The sequence below is a fragment of the Dermacentor variabilis genome, chromosome 3 (assembly GCF_050947875.1).
Source record: "Dermacentor variabilis isolate Ectoservices chromosome 3, ASM5094787v1, whole genome shotgun sequence".
NCBI classification, from domain to species: Eukaryota; Metazoa; Arthropoda; class Arachnida; order Ixodida; family Ixodidae; genus Dermacentor; species Dermacentor variabilis.
This window is the reverse complement of record NC_134570.1, coordinates 188,360,407-188,373,910: the sequence shown is the minus strand read 5'-3', so window position 1 is coordinate 188,373,910 and position 13,504 is coordinate 188,360,407. Positions and strand designations below refer to the sequence as shown.

The 13,504-nt window shown below is 47.5% G+C and overlaps 1 protein-coding gene across 1 annotated transcript in view; it reads left to right on the top strand.

The window, feature by feature from the left end:
* The window catches only part of LOC142574953 (membrane metallo-endopeptidase-like 1), a 146,644-nt gene extending 134,696 nt beyond the window's left edge, over positions 1 to 11,948 (top strand). Inside the window, exon 11 of the mRNA XM_075683936.1 lies at positions 11,598 to 11,948. Within this exon, the coding sequence (XP_075540051.1) occupies positions 11,598 to 11,948 (351 nt within the window). The remainder of the gene's footprint in view (positions 1 to 11,597) is intronic.
* The last annotated feature ends 1,556 nt before the right edge of the window (positions 11,949 to 13,504 follow it).

Sequence of the window (13,504 nt, the reverse complement as noted above, 5' to 3'; positions counted from 1 at the left end):
AGAGAGGAGGAAAGGCTCTCCGCGCGCCCTATCCTCCTCGCCCGATGAAACGGTCTATATGTGCACCGCCCGAGCCGAAATTGCCGCTGCCGTTCGCCCTCTGCGGTGGCAATCAGAGAGCCAGATCGGTGGCGGCTTGACATAAAGACAAACAGCAATTTCCTAACACTTATGCGGGAGAACATCCCGTTCCTCTCGCTCGTAACGCGTCCCACGGCTGTGACAACCTCGCGAGGCACTTGTATACATCTCGTCTTTGAGAATCAAGCATTGGTGTACCAAGTCGAACATATTTCAGTCTATTTCTCCGACCACAAAGCTTCCTTCATGACTGTCAAGAACTGTTAGTGGAGTCTTTGTTAAAGGAATACGTGTGAAAAAAAAAAATTCTGTGATAGCGCATACATGTGTTGCTAGATTTCTTTGCCTCAATCTATCGAAAAGGTGAAACAGCTTATTTGCTGCGCTCAAATTTCGCATTAGGAAGTAACGTAATCGTCGGCAATTTTTTTCTAATATTTCAGGACCACGTTTTCGATGCAGAAATACACATTTATTTGACTTACTTTTACTTTTGAAGTAGGTGATGAGCTTCCGTGCTTGTATAGGTTTCATCACGTCACACAAGTTTTGTTCAGTCAGCAAACAGAGGTCACCACACGACTCTACACCGAGGTCCAGCAGCTTGCTCATGACATTCTGTAGAATTTCAGTACTCAAGTTCGGAAGAGCATTCACCACTTGCAGATGCACTGCCTCCATGGTGACCGTGAATCATGTGCTTCAACACGATGATCTTCTGTGCGCAGATATCATAAGCAGGAAGTGGGGAGTAGTAAGCAAGGTCACTCATGGGTAATGCACTGCAAGTGTTTGTCTCTCGTAGCACATAGTAATGAAGATGCGGCAAAAAGTTGGCTTGAAACACCTTGACAGCAACAAACACGCTAGCCCTGTTTTTCACGACAACTAGGGAGATTTTCCCGAAGCATAGCTCTTTGTATAAATTCAATGCTACAAAATCACCAACAGTGTAGTCCGTGCCCTTCCACACAACTGACCGACTTGTTACAGAAGTACCAGGCTCCAGGTTGAACTGAGCACGGCAGGCCTGAACATTGGCACTATATTCTCCAGCACAAAACGGAATAGCAGATTTGAAAGAGATATCTGGTCAGAAAAATGCTTCACTATACAAGAATGCTTGCAAAAGTTGGTGTTTCTCTGCAAGGGTTTTAGCAACTACCTTAAAATTCTTTGAGGATCGAACACAATTTTTGAAGGAGTGCTTACTCTCAAATCTGATGGTCCACACATTTATCAAGGGCCCAAAATGAATCTGCATGCTTGCAGAGGGAAGCATGTAGTGGTGCTTTGGCTTCAAAGGCTCCGAAGGAAACAGTTCCCATCTGTCCTCCAAGTACTCCTGAATAATAATACTCCAGTACGCTGATTGCCCTTCTGTGATTACAGGTGCACACACAATGTGTGCTATTTTCCACAAGTTCAAGTACAGTCTCCACACTGGATTATTGACGTTTTGAATCTTATGGCCAATCATGGCAGGCAGTAGACGAAACCCATGTTCTTACAGCTTCAGCACCTAACTTATTGCTGCGTGCGTTCACTTCACAGGGTTTACTGTGTGCATCTGCTCCTTTGTATTTGAAATTCATTATATGGTAGTTGAGGTACTGAAAAGTAAGCCAGCGTTTGTTTTCAGCAAAGTACTTTAGAAACAGCAACATGTCATAAGAAACCACGCCTTCAAAAAGATCGTGACCAATACAGGATGGAAGGCCTGGGTTACAAACATGGAAGTAGTCTAGTTTGTTAAAAATACTAGCACACTTCACACCTTCGAATGGCGACCCACTGTTCTCAGCCTGAGAAACAGCCTGGTTATAGTTAGCTGGTGTTCTTTTTTCCCCAGTTAAGTAAGGCTTGTGTTGAAATTCTAGACGCGTGATTAGGCAGTAGCGACAGAAGTAGTTAGACAAGCTAAACTTTTCTTGAAAGCCGCCAATGAAGTGCGATCCTACATTGTCACCCAGTATTGCTATTACAGTTCCTTTGACACGACTGTCACCGTGGTGAATTCCATCCTTTTCCAGTGCTACAAGATCGTTCAGCAGCGGTCCAAACATTTTCTTCTGACCAAACTGCTTGACATCGGATTCCAGACACAAAAGCGCTAACTGAATGTTATCTCTGCTTGATCGATTGTGAACACTGAAGTTGGCGAGGGTATAGTACACCCCTACAAGCTTGTGTTTTTTTCGGGCAGAGCCAAGTGGGTTGGCCACCTCGAAGGCATCCTGATACAGCACGATTTGAAGAACATTTCCAGAGGTGAGAAATTTGTTAGACTTGCAAATTAGTCCATCAGTTATATCCGCCAGCTCCCCTCCAACTCCTGGAGGCTGTCGGTCGTACAAACACTGCGCTACTTCTTTGCTGGTCAATAGCTTTGCTAAAGTCTCCAAGATGGAATGTACTGATAACTTCTCTCCCTCCGGTATTTGTCACGACCAAGCCTGACATTTTTGGGTGCAACATATGCAAGTTTTTCTTTAAAGTCTGCTTTTCGCTTATACTCAGTGCTAAATATTGAACATGGTCCTTTGAAGATATTTTCTGTGAACTTCGCTCGCAATTTCTGACGCATCCCTCCTGGCCATTTTCTTTTCCAACTGTTCGCACAACTTTAACAAGGTCACTTGCCGATTTATATTGTGAACACGGAGGATGGTCTCAGCTATTACTTGCACTGTGCTAGAAGAGACCATCAGCTTCGCTTCAAGCTTAAGATAAAAAAAACGAGTTCATGCTCAGCACATTGTCTGAGTTCCAGATATGCTGGCTCATTGCTAGGCCCTGCAGTCTCCATCAATTCGCCAGTATCGTGAACGGAAGTAGCACCCTCGGGGCCTTCACTTTCATTAGGAGGAACCAAGGAAACTTGTTCATTGGCCTTCGCTTTACTACCATGATTCCTTGATAAGTGACATGATAACAAAGACGTTGTCTGGAATAACTTTCCGCATCTTCCGAAGGGGCACTGAACAGCAACTCCCGACCGTAAATGTTGACATAGATGTTTCAATAAAGTAGCTCTGTTCTGAAAATCCTTTACATAACCTGCTGCACTACAAAGAAAAAGGAAATCATCCCGAAGCTCGAGGCTAGGTCTGCACAATGGTGACTTGCTTGTATGCTTCCGGAGAATGTGACATATCAGCGCGGCGTACGTCATAAATTGGTGAGAACAACAAACATGTACACAAGGAATTGTTCGAGAACAGAAGCTTTCTTCGCCAAAATGACAATATCCCACAATATCCCACTTAAACTCACAATTATTGCATGAAAACATAGTGCTGCTTAGCTAGAGTAAAGATGAAATGAAACGTGAACGCAACAATAGTAACACAAACACACGGATTACGCAATCACTCAATGTAATAAATCTACGACTCATAGATAAGCACGAGAAGCAAAGACCATTCTTAGCAAATAGATTCAAACGATGCCTTTTCTTCTGTGTCAGCTGAAATCCTTCAATTTATGTTCGTGCGCATATTTTCGCGCTCCCGTTTCAGTATATCATAACCTTGCTCTTACAAAAAAACTTCAAATTTTCAGCACTGTATTTAGGCCAGTATGACAAGGACACCTGCACCATGTCTCTGCAGCACGCGCGAAATACACACGAAAGCAACCAAACACGAGGAAATTAAATCGAATTAATTTACAATTTCACTTTCCGAACAAAACACAGTATACAGAGAATACACGCCGCCTTGCAACCACTGCGCTAACATCAGTGAAATGCATCGGCGAGCAACCAAAGCGCGGAAAAACAGGCTTAAGTTATTTGCGTGCGTCGCCAAAATCAACCTGTTTTACAATGAGACATGGCTGCAAATGCGTCGCACACAGTCCGTGGCATGCGAGCACACCAAAGAGAGAACGTCCAGAGTTCCTGCGGTGACGGGCGGAGAAGAGAAACATAGTTGAGGAAGCTGCAACGTGAACCACCTCGACTTCCCCAATGGTGCTGCCACCCCCACTGCCGCCGACGCGTCGCGATCTGCGAACAAGGCCACATCGCTCACAACAAACAAAGGCGGCAGCGGGCGCACTAAAGCATACAAAAGTGACGAAGAGCACTGCATCACGTGTTGCGCTCAGAGTGGATAGCGAACAATTCGCAACATCACTACCACGTGCGCACGTCAATGAATGTGCCAAACTCGTTTAAATCAAAAGCAGGAGAAAGCAAACATGGCGAAGCCAAAGAGTGGCGCGGAAGCGTTCCGCAGGCGACACCGCGGACTTGGCAAGCTCAACCGCTAGCTCAACACTCAAACGAGATCGCATACGCTTCGCAGAACACCAATGACCCGTGCATAATGACTCGACCTATCTGCACTTACAAGGCGACCAACCGTTCTTCTTTGTGTGCACTTGTACGATTTCGACTTGGCTCCAAAACCGCAGCGTCGCGACGGCCGAAGTTGCTGTAGCGTGCGTCTTGTCTTCTACAGCGCGCGCTAATGCCTTAGCAGTGTTGCCAGGTCGGACAACGTGGAGTAGCCCAAAGCTAGAGAAACTGTAGCCCAAATGTAGCCAAACACAAAAAAGAGCAAAACAAATTTGTAACCAAATATAGCCATTGTTATTTTCAGTTTTATCTGTATATACATTTTCGCATTCGACTACGGTAATCGCTTTTTGTACAACCCATCGTAAAGAAATGTCCGTGATGCCGTGACGGTCGACCCTTGACATATACAACAGCTAAACATCTTGAAGGGGCAGCGCAACATGACGAACACAGAAGGCAGGAACACACAGGACAGAGCTCATCTTACAACTAACTTCATTCGAAGGCATACACAAACTTATGTACATAACCCATAGCCACGTGCTCTCCTATGAATGGCGTCATTAACAGTGCACAGGCAAAAAATGCAAAACCCTGTAATCTAATGTTACACTATGAGGCGGCTTAAAAATTCAAATTCACTGTCATGCAAATTTAACGATGACCTGCTTAAACAACGCGACCCTTTTTTCCTGATATAGTAGCCCTCCATAATCTCCCTCGTGGTCTCCCTCGATGTCGAATGGAAGCACGAACAAAAAACTTGGAGGACGCTTGGAGGACAACTGGTCAGAAAGTGTTGTGGGACGTTGATGGAAGTGAACTGATCATGATTTATGGCGATAGAAACAGGCACGCTGTACGGGATTAAAGTAGGGATTATAATTTAAAATTGGCAAAGAATATCTCAAAGGCCAGTAAGTGGCGAGGCCTGGCAACGAAATCTTGGTACTTCGAATGTAGTCTATGCGATTACTGTAAGTAAGTCGGCTGTTATTTACTACAACATAATTATTGCTTAAAATTGCAGTTGCTATAGTATTAGACAACCCGCCGTGGTGGCTCAGTGGCTATGGTGTTGGGCTGCTGAGCACGAGGTCACGGGATCGAATCCCGGCCACGGCGGCTCCATTTCGATGGGGGCGAAATGCGAAAACACCCGTGTGCTTAGATTTAGGTGCACGTTAAAGAACCCCAGGTGGTCAAAATTTCCGGAGTCCTCCACTACGGCGTGCCTCATAATCAGAAAGTGGTTTTGGCACGTAAAACCCCAAATATTATTAGTATTAGACACTTGCGCTTTATTCTATTCTTCGGAAATCAAAAGCGCACGCATGGCTACGGCAACACACTGAACTGCGTATCACGCGTAAAATCGTCGTTTCGTTTTCAATCCGATTGGTTTCGTTTTGACTGTTTAAATACCAAAGCAGCTGGGCAGGAAACAATGTGAACACGTAGCTATTACCGCAAAAGTACTTAAGACTTCGGAAAACATGAATCGCAGGAACGTCGGATTGTTAGACAAACTACTTTGTCACACTTACGGCCACACTTGTCGTCTGCCTCCCACTAATGCCGGCGTATAATCACTATCGCGCTCACCTACCACCACTGCCAACAAACTGCCAGTGAAAGACTACATCCTCACTGCAGATAAAAAAATTCTGATAAAAAAATGTTCCACGGCGTTTTGCGCGTTACCACTTCATGATTCACACTCTGACTAGCAAACTTTCCATTGCATTAAAACATAGCTACCAGGAAAATTGGCTCTAAGCTCTTTAATATTCACATTTAAGAGTGGAATGTGATAGCATTCAAAGATTCCTGACTGCTTCTCACCCTTCCCGGCAAGTGCAGTGTTTGCAACCATAATGTTTACCTGCAAACGCTGGAGGCGAACAATATGCATGAAGGCGAGCTTTCTGGTTCTTTTTTTCCCATTCCACTCGCATGGCAGGCGCCGCCGATGCTGCGGAGGCGAGTGCCACCTGTATGGCGTTGCATGGAACCGAGCGGGGCGCGCCGCTCCTACTTGGCAGTAACCGCTTGTCCTCGTTTTTTTCCTGTGTCCCATGTCCTGATTCGCGCTGCACCACTCAGTCTCATGGAAAACCAACAAGCCCAAACCATCGCCCCCCGACTAAGATGTCGAACAGCAGCTAGAAAAGGGGTTTGTGTTCGAGGTTCCGCGTAACAAACAGTTTTCTCGTATAATCAAATTACAATTCGACGCTACCATGTCTATAGAGTGAGTGTCAGTCGTATTTTACGAATTTTCTGCCACGTTTTACTTTGAGAAAATCAGTTACTTCAGTAATGCATATGCGCCAGCCTAAGGGCCTACGTGGTTCGGGATAATTTTTTCACACGGCAACGGCGTCGACGCCGGATTTTCTGCGACACGGGGTCCTTAACTCCTGTCGCATTAAAGTTCATTTCACACGCAAAGTAAAATGGCAGTAAAAAGCTTACCGTGGGAAACGCGGACTAGGTCAGAAACTGTGCCTAGCGCGATACTTCAACCAGACACCTTCGCCTTGGACACACTAGAGCGTGTCATTTACCGAGGCTTCCCTTCTTTCATGTCGGCGCCACGATGGCACAACCATATTGCTCTCTCTTTCTCAGCATAGCCATGTTAGTACAGTGCACTGTGAAACACCCTCCACTCCGAGGCTCATCCCGATGCCCGGTGATTGGGTGTCGGGATAAGACGAAGCAGAGGCAACATTGCTGGAGTAAATGTTAGCACGGTGAAGCGCGGTGTAAATATAAGTTCGTCAAGGATAAAATCATCGGCTCAAAGAATGATGCACTGAGAGGGAGGGGGGGGGGGCATTTCGCGCACACACGCACAGCCACGCTGCTGGCTCAGCCAGCTAAAACACAGCCTTCAAGTTTTGTTTCTACTCTATGAGAGTCACCTCTGGAGCGTGGATTAAGGATCCACTCATAGCCTAAACAAAGCCAAGTCGCAGATTTTCAGTAGCCCAAATATAGCCACGTAGCCAACTCACCCAAGTCGACGCCAAAAATTTTTTTCTGTAGCCCAATTTGGCTATATATAGCCAAACCTGGCAATACTGTGCCTTAGCGCATGCGCGTTTCGCGCGCCGCGAACGGCCGGCGCGCCAATGAGCATCCGCGCAGCTCGTCCTTCTTCTCTCTAAACTCCTCTCTCTTCGTTTCTCTCCAGGCTCTCGAAGCTCTTTAACGGCGGTGGCGCTGCTTTCTAATTTACGGTATAGAATTGGCATATTTTACGGCATATCTGCCGCAAAAAAACGCAATTTTTTACAGTGCAGCTACTGACTGAGAAATTGAAGTCGAAGGTTCGTCCATCGGTGCACACAACAGAGCTCACCGAAATCACCGCACCGACTGGTAGTGGACCAGTGCCGTCAGCGCCTTCGCAGAGGGAGAGGCAGTATGGGAACGCTGTCATGATGAGCAGCATCGGAGCCAGCTGTGGAAGACAACGACGACGAAGGCGCGAGCAGTGGCACGAGCGCGTCTCTGCGACCACGTGACTTTTTCTACCATCTTCGGCCACGCCGCCGAATATTTCACTTCATGAGCTATGTAAAACGTTCTTATTAAAATGGTGGGTATTTAGGCTGGGACGCTTGCATTTCGGAGCTCAAGCAGCTTGGGCTCGTTTTCCAAGGGAGTCAGATCGAATGATCACCGATTGGATTGCAAAATTATGAAAACGCCCGTCTAGCGAGACCGTCATGACGTGGCCTTTACACAGTTCACTTTTATTGTCGTGGGGTGATTTTATAGCGAAGCATTTTTTTTTTTGCTTCGTTTCAGGCACTTTGCAGGAGGTAGGTAGATGTTTTCCGTCTTGCCCTGATTTCGACTTCTGTAATAGAAAAAAATCACCGCCCAGCCACTCAGTACTTTCCGTACTTTCGCTGGTTAACCAGCGAAGCCGAAACGTGCGGTCTGGTGTTTATCACTGGGCTAATCCAGACGGTTCATTAAACGACGGCTTGGTAGGCTGCCGGATCCTCGGTTCGCAGTTGCTGCTTGCGCTCAGCTGCACGAGCCGGTTCTTGTACTCACGCTGCAGCATCGGCATGGCGTAGACGAGCTCGTTCCCGGTTCTGTTCGCAGCGTTGCTGATCGAAAGCGGCCCGTTTCTCAGGAGTGCGTATGCGCGTGGTACCCATTGCAGAGCCGGAGTGAAACTGCTGCGCGCGCGCTCGGCTGCGACGGAGAGCAACGACTTCACTATACTGGCGCAGCTAACCCAACACCACCTAGATAGCACAAGCCCTTTTCACTCCAGTCCATGACGTCATGTTACCTGGGCCGGCTGCCATAGAATATAATGCGGATGCTCCCGAGTAGGCAACAGCGATTTTGACGTCCCCACTTTTATCAAGCCAGCAATTTTGGGCAAGGTAGCGTGACGTCGTGGATCGGAGTAAACAGGCCTTTGCTCTCTAGGTGGTGTTGGCTAATTATACACCTCTCTCTCTCTCTCTCTCTCTCTCTCTCTCTCTCTCTCTCTCTCTCTATTTTTTATTTTTTTGCTTATGCGCATGGGGTTGCGCCGGAGGTGTTTTCGGCGCACAGGTGACCGACAGACGGACGGACGAATGGGCCAATGTGCTAGCCGTATACAGCTTCGCTTTAAAAATAACTGCATAACCAACTTATGTCTTGGAGCACAGCACCCGAATGTCCTGATCACTAGGCCACGAGCGCTGCTTTTTCTTTTTTTTTTTCCTTTAGGCCAACCGACCATCTGATACATTTGGCGCGACTGCATCACGCACCAGTTTCTCGCGCTCTTTTCTCGTGGCAGCTGGCACTTTGAGAGACTGTGTTAGACTGCACGCCATCACCGGAATCGGCCCACATTCCTTACGCGTCTGCTCCTTGCTGGTTTCAGAGAGTCTTGGGCGCATGCGCGCATTGTCCTGCTGCAGGGTAAGATTCCAATAAACATCCACAGTTGTCAGTAGCGCTTGTCCCATCGACCTCGCCGTCCTCTGACCCGTCTATCACACTTCACCGTAGTCAAATATTCATCACATTTCGATGGGGGCGAAACGCGAAAACACCCGTGTACTTAGATTTAGGTGCACGTTAAAGACCCCCAGGTGGTCGAAATTTCCGGAGTCCTCCACTACGGCGTGCCTCATAATCAGAAAGTGGTTTTGGCATGTAAAACCCCATAATTAAACAAATATATGCATCACCAACGGGCCCAAAATTTCACACTTGTCAGATATTGTTTATTACTTTTCTCGTGGCAGCTGCGTTAAAACTGTGCGACCACGTATCGGCTTCCCCATTGACCCAGGCGACAAAGTTTTGTAGTTTAATCACTTGAGTGCAAATGCCATCGTCGTTTAGCGTAAACTGCACCATACGTACACACTATTGTGCAAACACGTATCGCTGATGACGTCACAATCCATCCTTCTTCATTCGTCCAGTACCTACGCAGAACAGATTCGGCACGTCATAAGCTCGCGTTGAACGACCGAAGTAGAAATTATACCGTGGGCGCCACACGATCGTCGTCACCGTCGTCTGGGCGCGATCGTCACACACGCTCGCGTCAGACACAGCTGTTCGTCTAGCATAAACATGCCGCGCACCTGGTAACATTTTGCGTAATGCCAAACGATGCTGGGCAGCATAATATCCACTCGCACGGTGCGTGGAATTCGCTTCTCATTTTTTATTATCAAAAGGGGCTTTCGGCTGAGGGCCTGTATTTGCATCACAAACGCACAAATCTCTCAGAAATATGTGCAGCGCGATGCAAACACATGAACCATGAACCATGAAGGAAGAGCGTACTGCAGAACACGTGCACAAGCGGAATAAGCCCATGTTGAAAACCTCGAACTCGAACCTACATTGAAAGACGATGCCGTGCTAACGAGTGGTGACTGTCAAATGAACGGTTCATTTGGAACGTGTGAAAACCTATACGTAAATGTACAAGAAGAGCTTAAGTACAGCAGAGAAAGTGTCACAAAATTATAAACATCACTTTCGCGACAAAGGCCTAGTTAACAACGATTTCTCTTGTCTGATGACATTAGGATTTTCTCGATTAACTTTTGCATTGAATGCGAACGGTAGCTACGAGCCATCAAACACATCTCGTGTTCGTGCGTTCGTTCTTTTCTCAAGCTTTGGCTCAATCTTCGTGAAATGTATGCTGATCTCTTAGTATTAAAGTTAGATAGTAAAGGACGCTTCTACGGAAGAAATGTCTATTTTTTTTATTTCACTGGCGCCAGGAAAATTCGGCATCCCCATAAAATGGCGGGCTGTGGTGGTGAGTAACACGCTGAAAGATTTAGGAAATCGCTCGCGTCCAACTCGTGATGGATCCAGGCTATGTGTAGCGCTATTCTTGTGCTTCACTTACACCTCTTTATGCAAGGTAAGACTATAAAGCTATATTGTATCGTTGTTGTGAAAGATTCTTCCGCTGGTCTTCTGACATCGCCATTGTTCGCTGGGTCCTTACTTCACAAGTTTCCTCCAGGTACTGCTTACGTGCTTGGTACCAGGACTGTCCCAAGATTTCTGTCAACCTCTTGAGCTTAGACTCGCATTTCCGCGCGAGTACACGCTCTTGGTTTCTTTGTCCGCGCCTTGCTTATCAGGGCACCTCCTTTGCTTGGCAGGCGCGCCGCATCATCTGTGCCTCCTTCTCAGCAGCACTGTGTTCGGAGCTCGGAGCTATAGGGGGAAATATAGCGCGTTCAGGGTTGCTCTCGTTTGCTACACTACATTGTTACTATCAGTCTGACGCATACGGAAGTCGTGTCAAAGTGCGAGCTAGCAGCAAGGAAGAAGCGCATTAAGATTGACAATTGTTCACTCGGTCTACGTCTGCGGCATCCTTGATGGAGCAACTGACTATTGCGCTGGACTGGGCTTGTCCAAGTTCACAATCTTAGATATTTGCTTAAACTTGAAAAGGCCCCAAACGAGATGAGACAGGAACCCACCGCAAAGAGAAAATAGGCCAAACGAGCTTTATATTTTAGAAAATCGTCTCAGTGAAACACGTATACTGTTCACCACATTAAGCGGCGCACAGCAGCAGTGTGGAAAGTCTGAATTCGTAACAATGAATACTGCACCTGTATCATTTGCTCGAGCTGTTAGAACCTGTAATAAACGTTTTAACACTTTGTTCGCTCATCTTTTGCAGGCGCAGATGCACGCAGAAGCGCATTCTCGGCAGGCCGCCCTTAACGACACAGTCGACTCGGAGAACCTCGCTGACCTCGGCGGGACTCTGATGGCGTTCAGCGCCTTCGACTCGCTCGCCCCGCCGAAACGTGACGTCATGCTGCCGTCCCTAAATCTGACCGCACGGCAGCTGTTCTTCGTCTTCCAGTGCTCGAAGTGGTGCTACTACGCCGGCGGCAAGACTGGTCGACACGCTAGCGGCCGGTACCGCTGCGTCGTGCCGGCCATGAATATGGGCGAGTTTTCAGAGGCGTTTCGCTGCAAGTCGGGCGATCGCATGCACCCCGACAATAAATGCGTCCTCTGGTGACCTACCCAAAATGCTTATAGCGAAGGCTGTCGCAAAATCGCGTGGACAAGACTGGGTGGCCGGCGTTGGCTGCCGCTAGTGAATGAGCACTGTGCTAGGCGCCGTTTGTTCGAGTGTCCTGCAGACACTTCTTTGTGCCTGTGCAAAATCTTGGTAATTCCGTCTGTAGCACTATTTCATATGTAAGTTCTTTTCGGCTTCTTTTCCATTGAAGTAATTAATACTGGTGCTTTTGTTTGGTTGTCTCAAAGCCTTGTAAGCATTTCCAACTTTACTTGTGCTTTCAAAATCAGTTCTATACTACGAGGACAGTATACCCGTTGTATACGTTTTCTGCCTAGTTGCATGATGCGCTAGAAAAACTGCCGTATTCAACACGTGTGCTGGTTCGAAGGAATGATTTATGCACTCTATAAGGCAGTAATGTTCTTGACATTATAGCTTTATGTGCTATCCACTAAGGCAAACAAAAAAGGTGTCTCCCATAGGCTCACCTGATAATTTATTCTATCAACCTTACCATGTTGTTGCGTTCTTTATAAAGTTTCAAAACATCGCGTCGTAGGGTCCGCATGGTTGAATAAAGCAACTATAATCGTTCTTTACCTCGTTTTTCGGGACTTTTAGATGCCGCCATACAGTGAAACCAGTCTACGTCCTTGCAGCAGCAAGTTCCTCCGAAGTTGAATTGCACATATGAGGATGTCAAAACGAGGGTGCCCGAGCGTGGCCGACGTTCACGGGAACATGAAGGATTGAGGTGAATAGTAGTGGTCGAAGGAGTGTCGCTTGAGCCAGTTGTTCGACAGCATTTCCTTGTTCTACCTTTTTGTTTTTGCGCACTGGGATTAACCTTCATCTCTTTCGTTCTGCGGCTCCGGCAAGCAATGATCGCAGGCGATTTACTGAACAATGCTCACTAACAAATGCGATATACCTGCCAAATTTCGAACAGAACAATGCAATGCAGTCAGTATGCGGTAAGTTATTTTATTGAGTTCGTGTAACGGTATATTTGCTCAACACTACTAATAGCTGTCACGATCAACCCGGTTTCGTGAACATGGGAGGGCTTGAGGCACCCTCCGTTAGACGGACGCTCCGCAGCGTGGTGGTGCTGAACGATGACTGACCGCTGAGCAGCCGTGCTCGTCAGTGTTTATTGCGGTGCGGTGACCAATGTTGCCTGCCTAGCTTGGCAGACCACCGAGCCTGGCGGCGATGTAGCAAGCATGTGACGCCCCCTCAGGCATAATGTTCGTTCGCCGCCAGGCTCGGTGGCCTGCCAAGCTCGGCAGGCAACATTGGTCACCACACCGCAATAAACACCAACGAGCACGGCTGCTCGTTGGTGTCACCACCACCACGCTGCGGTCACCACCACCACGCTGCGGAGTGTCCGTCTATCGGAGGGTGCCTCGAGCCCTCCCTTGTTCACGAACCCGGGTGGATCGCGACACTGGTGACGAGGATGGAATCCTCGTGACAATAGCAAACATCTTACAGGCTCACGGTTACAAGTTTGGCCCAGTGCCTGCCGGTATGTGGAGCAGGCT